This window comes from Pan paniscus, chromosome 15, assembly GCF_029289425.2.
Source record: "Pan paniscus chromosome 15, NHGRI_mPanPan1-v2.0_pri, whole genome shotgun sequence".
NCBI lineage: Eukaryota > Metazoa > Chordata > Mammalia > Primates > Hominidae > Pan > Pan paniscus.
The window spans coordinates 68,063,605-68,078,908 of record NC_073264.2 but is presented as its reverse complement, the minus strand read 5'-3'; the positions used below and the strand labels follow the sequence as shown (position 1 = coordinate 68,078,908).

Sequence of the window (15,304 nt, the reverse complement as noted above, 5' to 3'; positions counted from 1 at the left end):
ATGCTAAAAACTGCTTCTTCCAATATATCATTAAACTCATGAAGACACAAAAATGATCTATTCCTGCTATCAATGTAAAATATAGAAATCTTAGACCTAAAAGTTCTGCATATACTTTCAATAAAAGTAGAAATAACAGAAGTTACTGAGTTTGATTAAGAGATGACTCCAAAACCTTTAACTTCTGAAAGATTATCTACAGCATTGTTTTTAAAACTAGAAAATAAGACACAACAAAAATATCCAAAATACGGGTTGGTGAAAAAACTGTGTCACATCTATCAATTAGAATATCAAAAAATCCAAGTAATATTGTAGAAGGTAATTTACAACATATAAAGATGTTCATGACATAGAAAGATGCTCATATTACTAAGTAAGCAAGATAGGTTAAAAGCTATAGACAATTTAATAATAATGGCTACTGTTTAATGAGTACTTATATTTTAATCATTGTGCTGTGATTTATATACATTTTTAACTTAAATTCTTAAGACAACCCTATGAAGCAAATAGTATCATTATTTTTCATTTTACAGATGAGATAATTAAGGTTATAGAGGTGAAGTAACTTTTTGAAAGCCACACATGTATTAAGTGATTCATCATCAGGCCTGTCAGACTCCAGAAACTGAGCTCTTAATCACTGCCTTCTTGGTATGATAAGAATTTAAATGCATAGAAAAACATAAGAGAATGATACATAGCAAAATTTTAACAGTGGTTATTTATGAAGGGTATTTTATAAGAACTTTTTTATGTGAATTTTAAAAATTTTTTCCAAATGAGTAAGTACATTTTTTTTAAACAAAAAAGAAACTATACAGAAACTATACCACTTACAGTCTGTCTTAGCTATAAAATGTTAATTCTACAGTTAGCAATTTTTGGTTTGCTATATCTTCTCAGATATCAAATTTCATTTGCAAGTTTAGACTTCAGAGTGGCAATTATACATTTCATAGTTGTTACATTTAGCTTCAGTAATAAACATAGCTCTGTGACCATTAAATAATTAGAAATAGATGGGGAAGTTTCATTTTCAATTATCATTATGATAATTATAATGAAAAACAAAGGGGACACTTGCATGAACGAAAAAAGAAAAATCGAGGTAAAATCCTACATACCCAGCAGAACATCAGAGGAAAACTATTGAAAATAAGTTATAGACCAAAAATAGTTAAAATGCTTTATTGTGTAATTTTAGTTTCATCAAAATATTAAATTCTTTCCCATACTAGGTAGTGCCTTTCTCATTAGAAAAGGGTGTAAGGGAATTGTCTTTTATTTGAAGTCTCAAAATTCTGCTTCGCTGACAAATGAGAATAAATCCCCAAACAAACATGTTATAAAGGAGGAGAAATTAGATAACAGTGAATTAGGGCAGAAATCAGTTACTTAAATGTCCATAGGAGTCAGGCATTTAATGTAAGTGAGTAAAATAGTCTGGAGGGTCTAAAGAATATTAGCTGAGTATTGATATAGAGTATTATATCAGTGGTGGGCCAGCAATGTTGATCTGACTTTTTAGAAAACAGTGAAAATTTGCATTTTTATTTGAATTTCCCACATTTTAAATGTTCTAAACTGATTTCAAAAATGAGCTATCCCCAGTTATATACTCAATAGAATTATCTGCCAACAACCAGGTTATTTCTTTTTTTCTTTTCTTTTTTTGTTTTTTGAGACAGAGTCTTGCTCTGTCACCAGTCTAGACGGCAGTGGCGTGATCTCAGCTCACTGCAACCTCCGCCTCTCGGGTTCAAGCGATTCTCCTGCCTCAGCCTCCCGAGTAGCTGGGATTACAGGCACCCACCACCACGCCCAGCTAAATTTTTGTATTTTTAGTAGAGACAGGGTTTCAGCATGTTGACCAAGCTGGTCTTAAATCCTGACATCAGGTGATCCACCCGCCTTGGCCTTCCAAAGTGCTGGAATTACAGGTGTGAGCCACCACGTCTGGCCTATTTCTTAAAAGAGGGCTTTGTATGTTATCTATTAGTAGACAGAATATCCTGGGGAAAATTAGTTGTTATCCAAGTGCAGAAGTAATACCACATTGAAAATGAATGGAGTTAGCCGGGAATTATAACTTCTGGTCTTATATCTTCAAAAATTTAATGAAGTCTGTCATTGGAATCAGAGAGGTGTAGGTGTTCCCTGCCCTAGGATTAACCTGGATCACAGAGGACAGGTAAACTATTTATAATGCTTAACCATGGTACCGGTAGTCATTTACATAAAGGATCAGATCTCTTGGACTGAGTATACCACTATAATACTGCTTCTATGGAAAAAAATTATATATAAAGGATTCAATAGCCATCATTTTCATCCAGAATATTTTCAAGAAACATAAGCCAGTTTGCTCATTTGATTTTATCAATGGTTCTTTAAGTTGATCCACAAACCCATGAGGGTCCTGGAGACCCTTTCAGGGCTTGACAAAGTCAAAATTATTTTAGTAATAGTACTCAGACATTATTTGCCTTTTTTGCTACGTTGACATTTGCACTGATGGTACAAAATCAATGGTGGATTGACATCCTAGTATAAATTAAGGCAGTAGATCCAAGTAGTATGAACAATCACTGTTCTATTCACTGCCATCTTCTGTTTTTCTTTTTAAAAAAGCTAGTTTGAAATACTGTCCTCAATGACATAGTAAATTTAATATTTACTATATCCTCAATGTAATATTTACATTTACATGAGTAATTACAATATTATATGACAATATTAATACACATTAAATTTACTATTAATATTAGTTAAATTAAATTTAATTAATTAAAATTAATTAAAACTTGGCCCTTGAATGTGACAAAATGGGAAAATTAAATTAATTAAAACTTGAGACTTGAATGTGACAAAATGGGGAGTATGAACAAAATACTTCTGCATACCAAAGGATGGTGGTTGTCTCAAGGAAAATCACTTATTTATGCAATTGTTTGAGTTGTAAGCTGAATAGCTAGTTTTTAATACAGAATACCATTTTTACTTGAAAGAATGAAATAACTAATAAATTATTATTATTCAGACTTAGATGTTTGGTATACATTTTCTCAAAAATAAACAAAGTCTGTCAATTTAAGAAAAAACTATTTGTTGCTTTTTTGCCAGTAATACTATTTCTAGCTTTTTTCTTTTTCTTTTTTTTCTTTCTTTTTTTTTTTTTTTTGAGACAGACTCTTGCTCTTTTGCCCCGGCTGGAGTGCAATGGTGCAATCTCGGCTCACTGCAGCCTCCACCTCTTGGGTTCAAGTGATTCTCCTGCCTCAGCCTCCCAAGCAGCTGGGACTACAGGCATGTACCACCACACCTGGCTAATTTTTGTGTTTTCAGTACAGACAGGGTTTTACCATGTTGGCCAGGCTGGTCTCGAACTCCTGACCTCAAGTGACCCGCCTGCCTCAGCCTCCCAAAGTGCTACGATTACAGATGTGAGCCACCACGCCCAACCCAATTTCTAGCTTCCAAGCATAAATTAGAACTTAGAAAATGTCTATGTGCCACTATGAGCTTAAGAGCTTCCAGTACATTCCAGACTTTTTAGATGAGCTTGGTGATTATATTAATGAAGGTGACTTTTTGATATAATATAACAAAATATGTCAACTTTTGGAAGAATTTATATTTTCCAAATGACCAATATATGTGTTCCAAAATCATGCCTGGGTAAAAGATCCATTTGAAGTGCAAGACAGACCAACGGATTTTAAGGTGTGAGTATGGAATGGTCCTAGCCAGGGTTTTAGATTCAACATTTCAACTAACCTTTACTAAACTAAAAATTGTAAATTTTTGGTATGGTATCAAAGAACATCCACAATTATAAAAAAATGTGAACAATATAGTCCTTCCTTTTCTAACTATATATCTATATGAGGCTCAATTTGTTTATTCTTCAATCAGAACAACATATTACAACAGACTTAATACAGAAGCAAATGTGAGAATCCAGCTATTTTCTATTAAGCGAGATATTAACATATATTTGAAAAAATGTAAAACAATGCCATTATTTTCAGATTTTCTTTGATTGTGGAAAATATACTTATTTTTTCATAAAATATGTTGTTTATGTTAACATGTAAAGGCTTTACTATTTTTATTTCTAGCTAGATGGAGTTTCGTTCTCGTTGCCCAGGCTGGAGTGTAATGGCGTGATCTTGGCTCACAGCAACCTCCGCCTCCCGTGTTCAAGCGAATCTCCTGCCTCAGCCTCCTGAGTACCTGGGATTACAGGCATGTGCCAACGCGCCTGGCTAATTCTGTATTTTTGGTAGAGACAGGGTTTTTCCACATTGGTCAGGCTGGTCTTGAACTCCCTACCTCAGATGATCCACCTGCCTTGGCCTCCCAAAGTGATGGGATTACAGCCACCACGCCTGGCCCTCAGAATTCCTAGTACAACAAATATTGTTAGATATAACCCACATAAACAGAAGTAATTTGGGGTCCTTAATAATTGTTAAAAGCATGAAGGGGTCTGGAGACCAGTATGTTTGAGAAATGCTGGATCTAACCAATAATGCAGAGAATATTATTGCTCAGCACCCCCCAGATGAGGTAAATGTTCACAAAAGAAAACATATTTTTGTTCAGAGAATGTATTTTTGATCTCACTAATTCACTGGTTTCCAACCTTTTTGTTGTGTGTTGACGGTATGTGTAGAATCTATTTCTATAATGTCATTAATAGCTGAACATATTGTCATACCAATGTTGATATAATTTCAGCAAAAGCAAAGAAGCTTGATGTCTAGTATAGTCTTATTGATTTTGGTTAGGCTCTTAAAAATAGGAAAAAAATAATTTCCCGTCACCAGTTAGTGACTTGATTTAGGCTGGAAGTATGGCCATTTTATGAGCTTCTCCAGAGACTTGGGAACCCAGGTTTAGCCAATGACCTAGCCATATCACATAATCACCCTGGTGTTCACAAAGGAAAATAGTGACAATATGCAATACTTTGTAAAAACTAACACTACTAGGAAAACATCCCAGAGAAAATATTATGCTGATATAGAATCAGCAGTGCCATTTTTATAGGTAAAGGAATTCACACTGCCTTTCAGACTCATACATTAAAAACCCTGAGTTAAGAATATAACTTAACCAGAGCAATCTAAATTCTTTTGCTTAAAGGACAGTAAGAGAAACCTACAAAGAAGTAATAATTACATATTTTGTTTGAATATAGTGTTAGACATTTGTGGATTAAAGGTATATATCCCTCATATAAAGATATTTCAATACATCTACATTTTAATTGTTGTATAAACTTTAGATATTGATAACTTCAATTAGATATTGATAGTATTTATATTTTCTTCCCAAGAGCAAAAAAAAAAAAAAAAAAAAAAAAAACCACACAACTTGCTGGTTATTCTAAGCACAAAATTCTTTGCTAACTTTTAAGGTACAGGAACATATGTGACTATAGACTATATTTACTTACTCAAAATCAAACTTCAGATGTTTAGGGAATAAAACGATAATAAAATTAGTGTTTAAAAATATTCTTCATTTTAATAACATCTAAAATGAATGGTAAATTGAAAGTTTGAAAAATTTTTATTTTTTGCTGTAATCATTATTTTCTCCCTTAAGCTTCTTGATTTCTTTTCCTTTCTTTCTTTCTTTTTTTTTTTTCCTGGAGACAGAGTTTTGTTCTGTTGCCCAGGATGGACTGCAGTGGCTTGATCTCATTTCACTGCAATCTCCGCCTCCCAGGTTCAAGCAATTCTCACACCTCAGCCTCCCAAGAAGCTGGGATTACAGGCATGTGCCACCACACCCGGCTAATTTTTTGTATTTTTAGTAGAGATGGGGTTTTGCCATGATGGCCAGGCAGGTCTCGAACTCCTGTCCTCAAGCAATCCACTGGCCTTAGCCTTCCAAAGTGCTGGGATTACAGGCGTGAGCCACTGTGCCCGGCCTTGATTTTATTTCTAAATAGAGATGCTGCTGTCCTTCATAATTGAAAATCAGCACTCATCTAAGCTATGAATCATGCTCACTTTAAAAGAGAATTTATCAATTACAGAATTATTCTTCCAGCAAATCATTTTTAGAAGACTATCATTATTTTACAACTTGAGTCTAGATATTGTCTATACTTCTTTAAATATAATTTATGTACTATTTGACTTAGGCACTATTTTACTCAGGACAATGAAAGTCAAATATTCCAACTTTGTTCTTGAAAGATACTTACTTCACTGTCATAAAGCAAGAGGAGTGAAAATCATTCCTCATTTCAGTCAGATTTCATTAAAAGAAAATATATGATATAAAAGAGAAATGACTTTTCCCTATATACGATATAATTTCAGCAAACAAATTTGCTGGAGAAAATGTAATCTATAAAGAATTGTTTAGAAAAGATAATACATGGTTATCTTCATTAGGTTGTAATGACGGTACCAAAAAAAAAACAAAAAGAAATCAAGACCTGGTATAGTTTTATAGATTTTGTTCTCACTATAGCTGGAGAATCTTAAACGATCAATATATAATTTAGGATGTTATACTGCAATATATCTATATATAGATATATATAGATATATTGCAATATAGATATATTGCAATATTTATTATAATATTATACTATTATAGTTGTTGACCTAAATAAATGGATTAACACATGCAGATGGACAGGAAGTGTTTCAGCTTACATATGGCCCAATGATAAAAAGCTACAGAGGGAAAGGTTGGAACTGTTAGTTTTGAATCATAACTTGGTTATTTAACCCTTTGTGTTTTCACAAAGACTTGGTTAAATGCTTCTGGTAGCTATTTCCATAATATTATGTATTCTTGATAATCAATTCTAGCATTTATTATGCTTTATTTTAATTTTTAGTTGTCTGATCTATTTGTAGAAGTTGGAACAATGTCTACTTGCTCACTGTTGCTATTCTACTACCAGGCAAAGAATTATTTAATGAGTTAATAAACACTGTTGTAGAGGTAAGGATGGTCAGTCAAATAATAGACAGAAAACTCAGTAAAGTTAAGTAACTTGCTTAATTTACTGTGGTTATGAGGTAGAGAAAAAAGCATTTCCATCCAGATCTTCTATTATCAAGTCAAGTGCTCCTTCTAGTACCGATCATTCAAAACTATATTGTATTTCTGATGTAGACAAAATACGTTTGCACATACATTTCTGTGCATGAAAATCTGTGCATGCCGAATTTGAAATGTAGAAAGGATTTCTATGGGATTTGGCTAACACTAATATGTACTGAGTTATAAATATCATAACCAAGATGCAGTAAAAATAAGAATTTCAAACTCAAAATTGTATTTCCAATTTTGTGCTGGATATCACTCCTTGGTTGTCTCACATATGCCTCAGATTAAACACATTCCCAGTCAAGATGCACTAAACTCTTTTCTTTTACCCTCAAGACTTGGTACTTCTCTTTTATTCCTTGGTATAGTTAATAACATTATTGTCTACCCAGTATCTCAAATTTGAAACCCCGAAATTGCTTTTGGACTTCTCGGCCCCAAATTTTTATGCTAAAAAATTAAAATAAAGAATTCACCTAAAACAGAGCTCAGTGCTAAAATCTATGGTCTTGATATTTGACTCAGTGAGGAAAGGCAAAAAGATTCATTATTTTAAATAAAAAAGAACAGATATTTGAAATTGGCTGTTGACATCACTGAATTAGACTATTCACATACTAATGAAGTTTTAGTGTAAGAGTTCTTGATTGGTGACACCTGCCTTTAAAGTGGTCATTATTGATCAATATAATTCCTAAAACCTCCACACAGCACAAAAGCTCACATTTGGTTTTCATTCATTCTTCACGCCCCTGGTGAAATGTTAGGTCTTCTCTACTCACCCTATCTAAATGAAGTTCCCCTGCTATTATTTTCTACTACCATAACATTTTCATTTCTTCTTAGCATGTATTGTATTTAAATTATAATTATTAAATTAATATGAAATTATAATTATTAAAGTTATTATCTACCTGTTTATTTTACATGTTGAGCATCCCTATCTGAAAATCTGAAATCTGAGACTTTTTTAGCACAAAGGAAATGTTCACTGGAGTATTTTGGATTTCTGATTAGGGATGTTCAACTGGTTTAAGTATCTGCAAATATTCCAAAATCCGAAAAAATCTGAAATCTGAAACACTTCTGGTCCCAAGCATTTGGATTAGGGATACTCAACCTGTAATATATGACTAAATTGTAAACTCCATGAAGACAAGGAGTATATTTGTCACTGATATTAAAGCACTTATAAAAGCACCTAGTTTAGATTCTCTTAAGCAGTCTTATGATTTATGAGACCTTTCTTACTAGAAAGACAAATTTCACTTCCTTCTGTCCTTTAATTTATTTTTTAAACGTTATTTCCAGATGCCTAATTGGAATAGACTAACTCCTTTTAAAATATCAACATTCAAACTAGTTTCTTTTATTATATTAATATTCTAATTCAGCATTTCAAGTGTATATTAAAAATTACACCAGAGTGATAACTTTATCTTTGAGGTATACATTCTAGTGCTGATCAAAATTATTCAAAAGAAATATAATCTTATTCCTAGAAAAAGATAAAATGCTTTTATGAATTCACTGTCAATTTGAACATCTAAGTGTTAACTAAGGAAAAAATATCAAGACAAGCCACTTGCTCTCCTAAAGTTCTGCAATAAGCAAATTAATTTAACGAATATTAACATTATTATTTTTCAGAATTTTACTTTGGTGAATTTGGAAGTACCAAGTGATTTTTCAAATTTTATTTAATATCCTCTTTGTAACTAAAATATAATTACAAAGTTATAAAAATACTCAAGAACTACTATGTATAATTAAATTTAGCATAAAATATTTTCAAAAAATATTTATGATTTCAGCATATTATTAAGGAAAAGAAACTATGCCTTGAATAGTTCTGAATTCCCAACTTTTAGGTCTTAATATTCAGTGAACAAAACATCTTATAGTGAACTTAACTTTTAGTTTTAAATATTTTCTAGACTTTACAAGTGAGTTTAGCTGGTACAACTGGATTTTAATGCAGTCAAACTGTAAGTTACTTTGTTTTAATAATATAAAAGACATAGATGAGATTCTTCCATCTAATTCAGGTTTTAAGAATTCCTTGCTTTTATGCATTTGAAAATGTAGCTTACTGGCACCCAAATGGCACTGGCATACATTTAATGTCTACAATGTTCTTATAGTTTATCTTTATTGAAGATTTAGGACCTCAGTTTTTTAAATGATAAAATTAATATCAGTTTTTTTGACACATATCTAAAAATAATGATATACAACAGTAACACTGGAAACATTGCTGAGAAGATTGTAACAAGTAATGTAAAACAAACTGCACTATTCACATCAGAAACTGAGATCCCTTCTAGTCAAATTAAATTATAACATTCACAAAACTGATAGAAAAGATGGAATTGAGGAAGACAGCTATACAGGTCCTTAAATTTGATGACAGAGAAAAAACTATAATTTGAAAAATTAACTGTCAGAATCCTAAAACAAATTTAGTGTCTAACATCATGTCTTATTAAATAATAAGGAATGTTACTGTTAATCTTTTGATACCAATATTGCATCCATCACATAGAGAACTTGAAAGCACAAATGACTAACTTAATCAGGCAAGGAGCATTCCAGGAGAAAGTCACAGCAGTAATAATGTCTGCTAGTTAATTTATCATGTATACAAAGATGTGAACAGCATATAAGTGTCTCATCCTTTCCTCACCCTATATAATTCAGTGACAGATTATAAAAAAAAAGACTAAGAAACTTCTACCCTCTTCCCAAAGGTTGGCATTAAAACTTTCTTTCTAATAAATTTAGATTTGTTTGCACATATTAGGCAGCAACATTCCAAGATGAATGTTTGAAAAAATTTGGAATGATACTAGAGCAGGGAGCTACCCCAGCCCGGACAAGTTTAAAGAAATCCCTTTGGTGACACAATTTTGTTAATCTTGCTGTTTACTGGCCAAAAGTACATTTATCCTCGGCATAAACAAATAACTTTACATCTATAATGTTAAGTATACTAAAAAATAACAAATCTACAACAAAGAAACAGGAGCTACAGAAAGTAATACCCTTAGCTATGATGTAGGAGTAAGACATTTTGAATGAAATCTGTATTGTCCTACTAGTGGCCTAATATGACAATTTGTGACACAATGGGTGGGAACTATCTTACACTTTATTCATTTTTCACAGTGTAATCTTGCATGCAATCCAACCTTGACAAGCAGGAGGAAATATTGGTTAGTTTTCCCAGATTACTATAGAAGAGCAGGTGTAAGATGCGAAGGAACCGTACTTACTTTTGGTGTTGGGCAGGAAGCTGTAGAGAGGCGAGATGTAGCCTGAGCACGAGGCGATTCTGAAGGAGTAGTGCTGAGGGAGGCTGTGTCTCGTGGGAGCACCTGAACACCACGAGAAATGATGGAGTCTGGAATCTGAACAAGGGGAACAACTATGGTTTAATATTCTGAAAATGTCAGTAACATGTAGAATCAAGACCCCCTTTGTTTTAGCATTCTTTGCTGCTCAGCTCTGACATATTTGGTGTCACTTACTGTTAGGTATAAATGCATCCAACAACTTGAGATAGAATAGAAACTTTCAGATTTAAAGTATTTTCCCTGGCAAGTACCATTTCATAAAACTTTTTAATATGAGAGGCAGTATAGTATTGTGGTTAGGAATAAAGGATTGGTCATTCATATACTTGCTATGCCATTTAATAGTTTGAAATCTTGAGCAAGCTATTTAATTCCTATATATTTTCCATTTCTTTTTCAGATCAGTCTCCAACCATTTTCACCCTCTCTTCTCTAAGCTGACCTGTATGCACACCATCAACAAATTATTTTCTGCCCTGGCTTCCACCTGGGTTCAGCCAGTGGCAGTGGCAGAAGACTGAGTTGGGATAGGGTCAGATCTGGCATTTATTCTCCTAGCTCCCTCTCTACCAGATCATCAAAGGTTGGCTGTGTCACTCAACTCAAGATCATAGCTCATGTCAGACTGCCCTTCTGGCTTACAGCTCTTTCTCTAGATTCTAATAGTACTCCTTCCCTTTGCCCCATTAGGTAGAAGCATTAATGGTTCCCACTGTTACTAATCCCAGGCATTCCATGATGTCTTGTGGTTTTCCCTAAATTCTGTCCAAACCTTTGTACATCCTATAGGTTCTTATTGAACTCTCCTCAATTACCTATTTAAGCATGCTATCTGACGTCTGCTAGGATCCTGATGGATATACCTTTTGAATTGCTACTTCCTTTATCTGAAAATTGAGGATAACAATAGAATCTGCTTCACTGGAATACTGCAAGGGTTAAGTAAAATAATGTGTGTAGATTATTTAGCACTTTCAAGTGGTAAATATTTAATGTGTTGGTTATTATTACTGTTATTATTATACTTATCAACATAGTAAAGACTAATGTAATTATCATTATTCTAAAAATATACAAACATAAAGACTAATACTGTAGATTATTTTTAACATTATTAATATATGTTGATTATAAATTTATTACTTTAGGCCTTGCATAATTTAGTTAATGTTCTGGGCTACCAGTAACGGGCATACGTCTTCTAAGAATGGGAACATGAGGACTTTCAACTTTTGCACGCAAGACTTGAAACATATGATAAAAAGACAAGCAATTAACATTTAATCAACAAATATCACTTACTATGTGAAAAGAAGAAACAGCCAGACTTTGTGACTACAAGGTATTCCTAATATTATGCATCATTTCTGCCTCACAAAACTAATGCTATTTCTATAGAAGCTCCTTTATTTAGTTTCTATACCAACATCCTTAATTCCAAAGATATTGCCACAATTTCAGTGTTTGAAATTTTATATGGTTTATAAACAATATAGTCATAAATAGTATGAAAAGCAGTAGGAATTTTGAGAAGCAAGACGACTCCATTTGCTAACATATTTGAGTACTGAATTGTGATAAATATTTCCAAGAAATAAAGTCTAATTTTGAAGAGCTATTTGTTGCCACTTATCCAATTAAAAAGGCCATGTATTTAAAAGAAGGTCAAATATCCATTTTATACTTCATATGACATCACATCCCTCTCCTTCATAGCAATGACCATACTTACAGAAAGTATCACAACATTTATACGTGTGATACTTTGATCAATGTCTGTCTCCCATATGAGAATGCACTGTCATGATGGAACTGTGTTTTGCTACTATTTTATGTCCAATATCTAATGAAGCAACTGCACGAATAATGTCTCTGTGTGTGTGATATATATCTCCAGACTTATACACATAACTGCATATATACACTACATATCTCTGTGTGTATATATGCCTCAATGTAAATTAAAAATCAGGATACTTGAGAGAGAAGATAAGTTTAAATTTTGTGGCTAGGTACTTTCGGGCTACTAATCTGGAGCTATTTGATGAGGTATATGAGTCTGGAACTCAGGAAAAAGTTAGGACATATAATTTGGGAATTATCAATGGAGGTAGTAATTTGAGTCATTCAAATGTGTCAGATCACCTGCAGAGAATATGTGAAAGAACAAAAGACGATGGCTGACAATTTGAGGTAACATTCATATTAAAAGTTAACAAAAGAAAACAAACTGAAGGGAGATAAGATCTCTAAGATAAGGATGTATGGGGTAACCATACATCTGATTTTTCCTTGAACAATCTAGGATTATACCTATTATGCTGGCTTAATTATCAAACAGCACCTCTTTTCATTTTCAAAAGCATTCTGGTTTGGAAGATAAATTATTTGGTGTTCTTATCATAAGAAACTATTAGAGAAAAAAGATGCAAATCGAGATGGGTGAGTATCAAGGCAATGGAAAAAAGAAGAAAGTTGCAAGATTAAAAAAAAACAAATATGGGAGAGAATAGGAATAGAGAGAGAGAGCTGAAAAGAAGCCATTACATCCAGTTATTAAAGAAATTACCAGTTAAGTAAAAAGAGTAGATACAAATGGAGGAATTGAGTAGGCATGATAAAGCAAAGTAAATTGTGGGTAAAAGACACAGATATTTATTACTACTATTTTTTTGGTGCTTGCAGGAGAGGCCTTATTGATGAGAATAAGGGGAAGTAAAAGTGATAAAGATGACTTTAGGAGAGTGGTAAAATTCTCAAAAAATGCATTGATGAATGAAAATGATGGGTAAGGCAAAAGAATTTTCAATTACCATTGTGGATCCAGTTAATATCAGTAAACATAAATTTACAATTTCATTACATAGTCTAGAACAAATCTTTGCCCCAATCTTAAAAAAAAAAAAACTGCCTATGCTGGAGATACAGACTTAGAAATTATTGCAGATATACAGTTGTTGAAGTTACAGAAATAAATGAGATTCTAAAGATGAAGAACATAGAAGAATATGTCAACACAGATACTGGAAAAAGGGTGAAGAATTAGATTATGAAGAACAGGATGGTAGTAATTAGTTACCTGAAAGAAAATTTCATTATTTGATGAAGACAGAACCTGATTACAAGGGGTCAAGAAAAAAACTGGAGGTAAGGAAAAGGAGGCAGTGAATATAGATTACTCTGTTGATAGACAACTGCATTGTTTTCATGTTGAGGACATTATGAAAAATGCCACTATGAACCCATGGGTGTTATGATACCCATGTGAGTAAATTTCTGGGAGATATGTATATACATATACACATTCAGGGATAGAATGGTTGGTTATAGGGTATGAATACCTTCTTTAAAAATTTTCTAAGTTGGTTAAGCCAATCTATACATCTGTCCACAAAGAATAGTAACAGTTTCTCTTATTCTACAACTCAGTTCCACCCAGCATTGTTGGTATTATTCATTTAAAAAAATTTGGTTGGTGTGTAACAATATTGCATTATGGTTTTATTTTCCCTTTCTCTGATTCTTAGTGAGAGTGAGCACCTTTTCATACATTCCTCAGTCATTTAGATTTTCTCTCTTGTGAAGTCCCCGTTCAAATCCTTGCCCATTTTTTCCCTTATTTGGTTGTTCTTTTCTTACTAAATTGTTAGATTTTAGTATTTATTCTGGATAACTAGTCTTTTAGCAGTTGTATCTAGTGTGAATATCTATTCCTACTCTGTAGCTTGTCTTTTACCTTACTTTATCATGTCTATTGATGAACGAAATATTTTAATTTTAATGTTGCTAAATATATCAATATTTTCCTTTATGGTTAGTGGTTTTTGTGTCTTAAAAGGAATCCTTCCTGGGTGACATCAGTGAAAACAGCAGAGTAGAGAAATCCAAAATTCCATCACTCTACTAAAGCAGAAAATAAATTGGCAAAAACAGGCAGAATAAACTTTACCAGAACTCTGAAAATGAATAAAATGTTTACAACCAGGTAAATGGGTAATCAAGAAAAATAGACAAAAAAGGTGGCCTTGAAGACAACAGTCCACATTTCCAATACAGGTCTGTAGTACCAGAAGGAAAACAAACCTTATTCTGAAAGAATTGTGTTTTTTTTTGTGTTGAAATATCTTATGGCTTATTGAAGGACACACTCAAAGGGCTTGCCTTTATTTCACTTAACTCAGAATATTCCCAGGGTTGAGGCAGCTATTCATTGGGTAATGTTTGTTCAAATATTTAAAGGCAAATGTATTAGCCACTGTCATCTGGGCATGGAAAAACAGGACAAACAATAGATAAAGTGAAAAACCTGGGAGTGAGGGTTATGGAATGAGGTACTTTAAGGCATAAGGACTCTGAAAAGCTCCCACGTATCCTTTGGACTCTAAAAGGTCAGGTTTATGCCCAGGGCTGGGCACACCCTCAGAAAAGACCTGAGAAGGTTCTATTCTCTCACTTGTGGATAAATTTGAGACTCTATACCAGCAGGATGTGAAAACTAATGAAGAGCTGTGAATTGCCTGGCTGAGTGTTGAAATGTGACCTAACATATACAAAGAGCTCATCTGCAAAAACTGGGAGATTTTCTCTGATTTGTTTGTTTTGTTTTTATTATTAATTTTTTGGTTCTAGGCATTTAAGGAAATACCTGTCAAATCACTAGCTGACCACTAAGCAAACAACAGAAACATCAGAGGTTATGCACAACAAAGAAATACAAGCTTGAAAAAAGTATTTCAAAAAATGAATAACAAACAAATAACTACTACTGCTGAAAAAGCAGCAACAAAAAGCCCCAGGGAGAGGGGAGAATCTAATTTCCAGAGTTGCCACTTATAATATTTAAATGTCAAGTTTTC

General features: G+C 33.0%; 1 protein-coding gene across 26 annotated transcripts in view; it reads right to left on the bottom strand.

The window, feature by feature from the left end:
• GPHN (gephyrin) overlaps positions 1-15,304 on the bottom strand; it is a 675,135-nt gene that overhangs the window by 206,655 nt on the left and 453,176 nt on the right. For all 26 annotated transcript variants that reach the window (XM_034937122.3, XM_034937124.3, XM_034937127.3 and 23 more), the window contains one exon: positions 10,368-10,502. In XM_034937122.3, the coding sequence (XP_034793013.1) occupies positions 10,368-10,502 (135 nt within the window). The remainder of the gene's footprint in view (positions 1-10,367; positions 10,503-15,304) is intronic.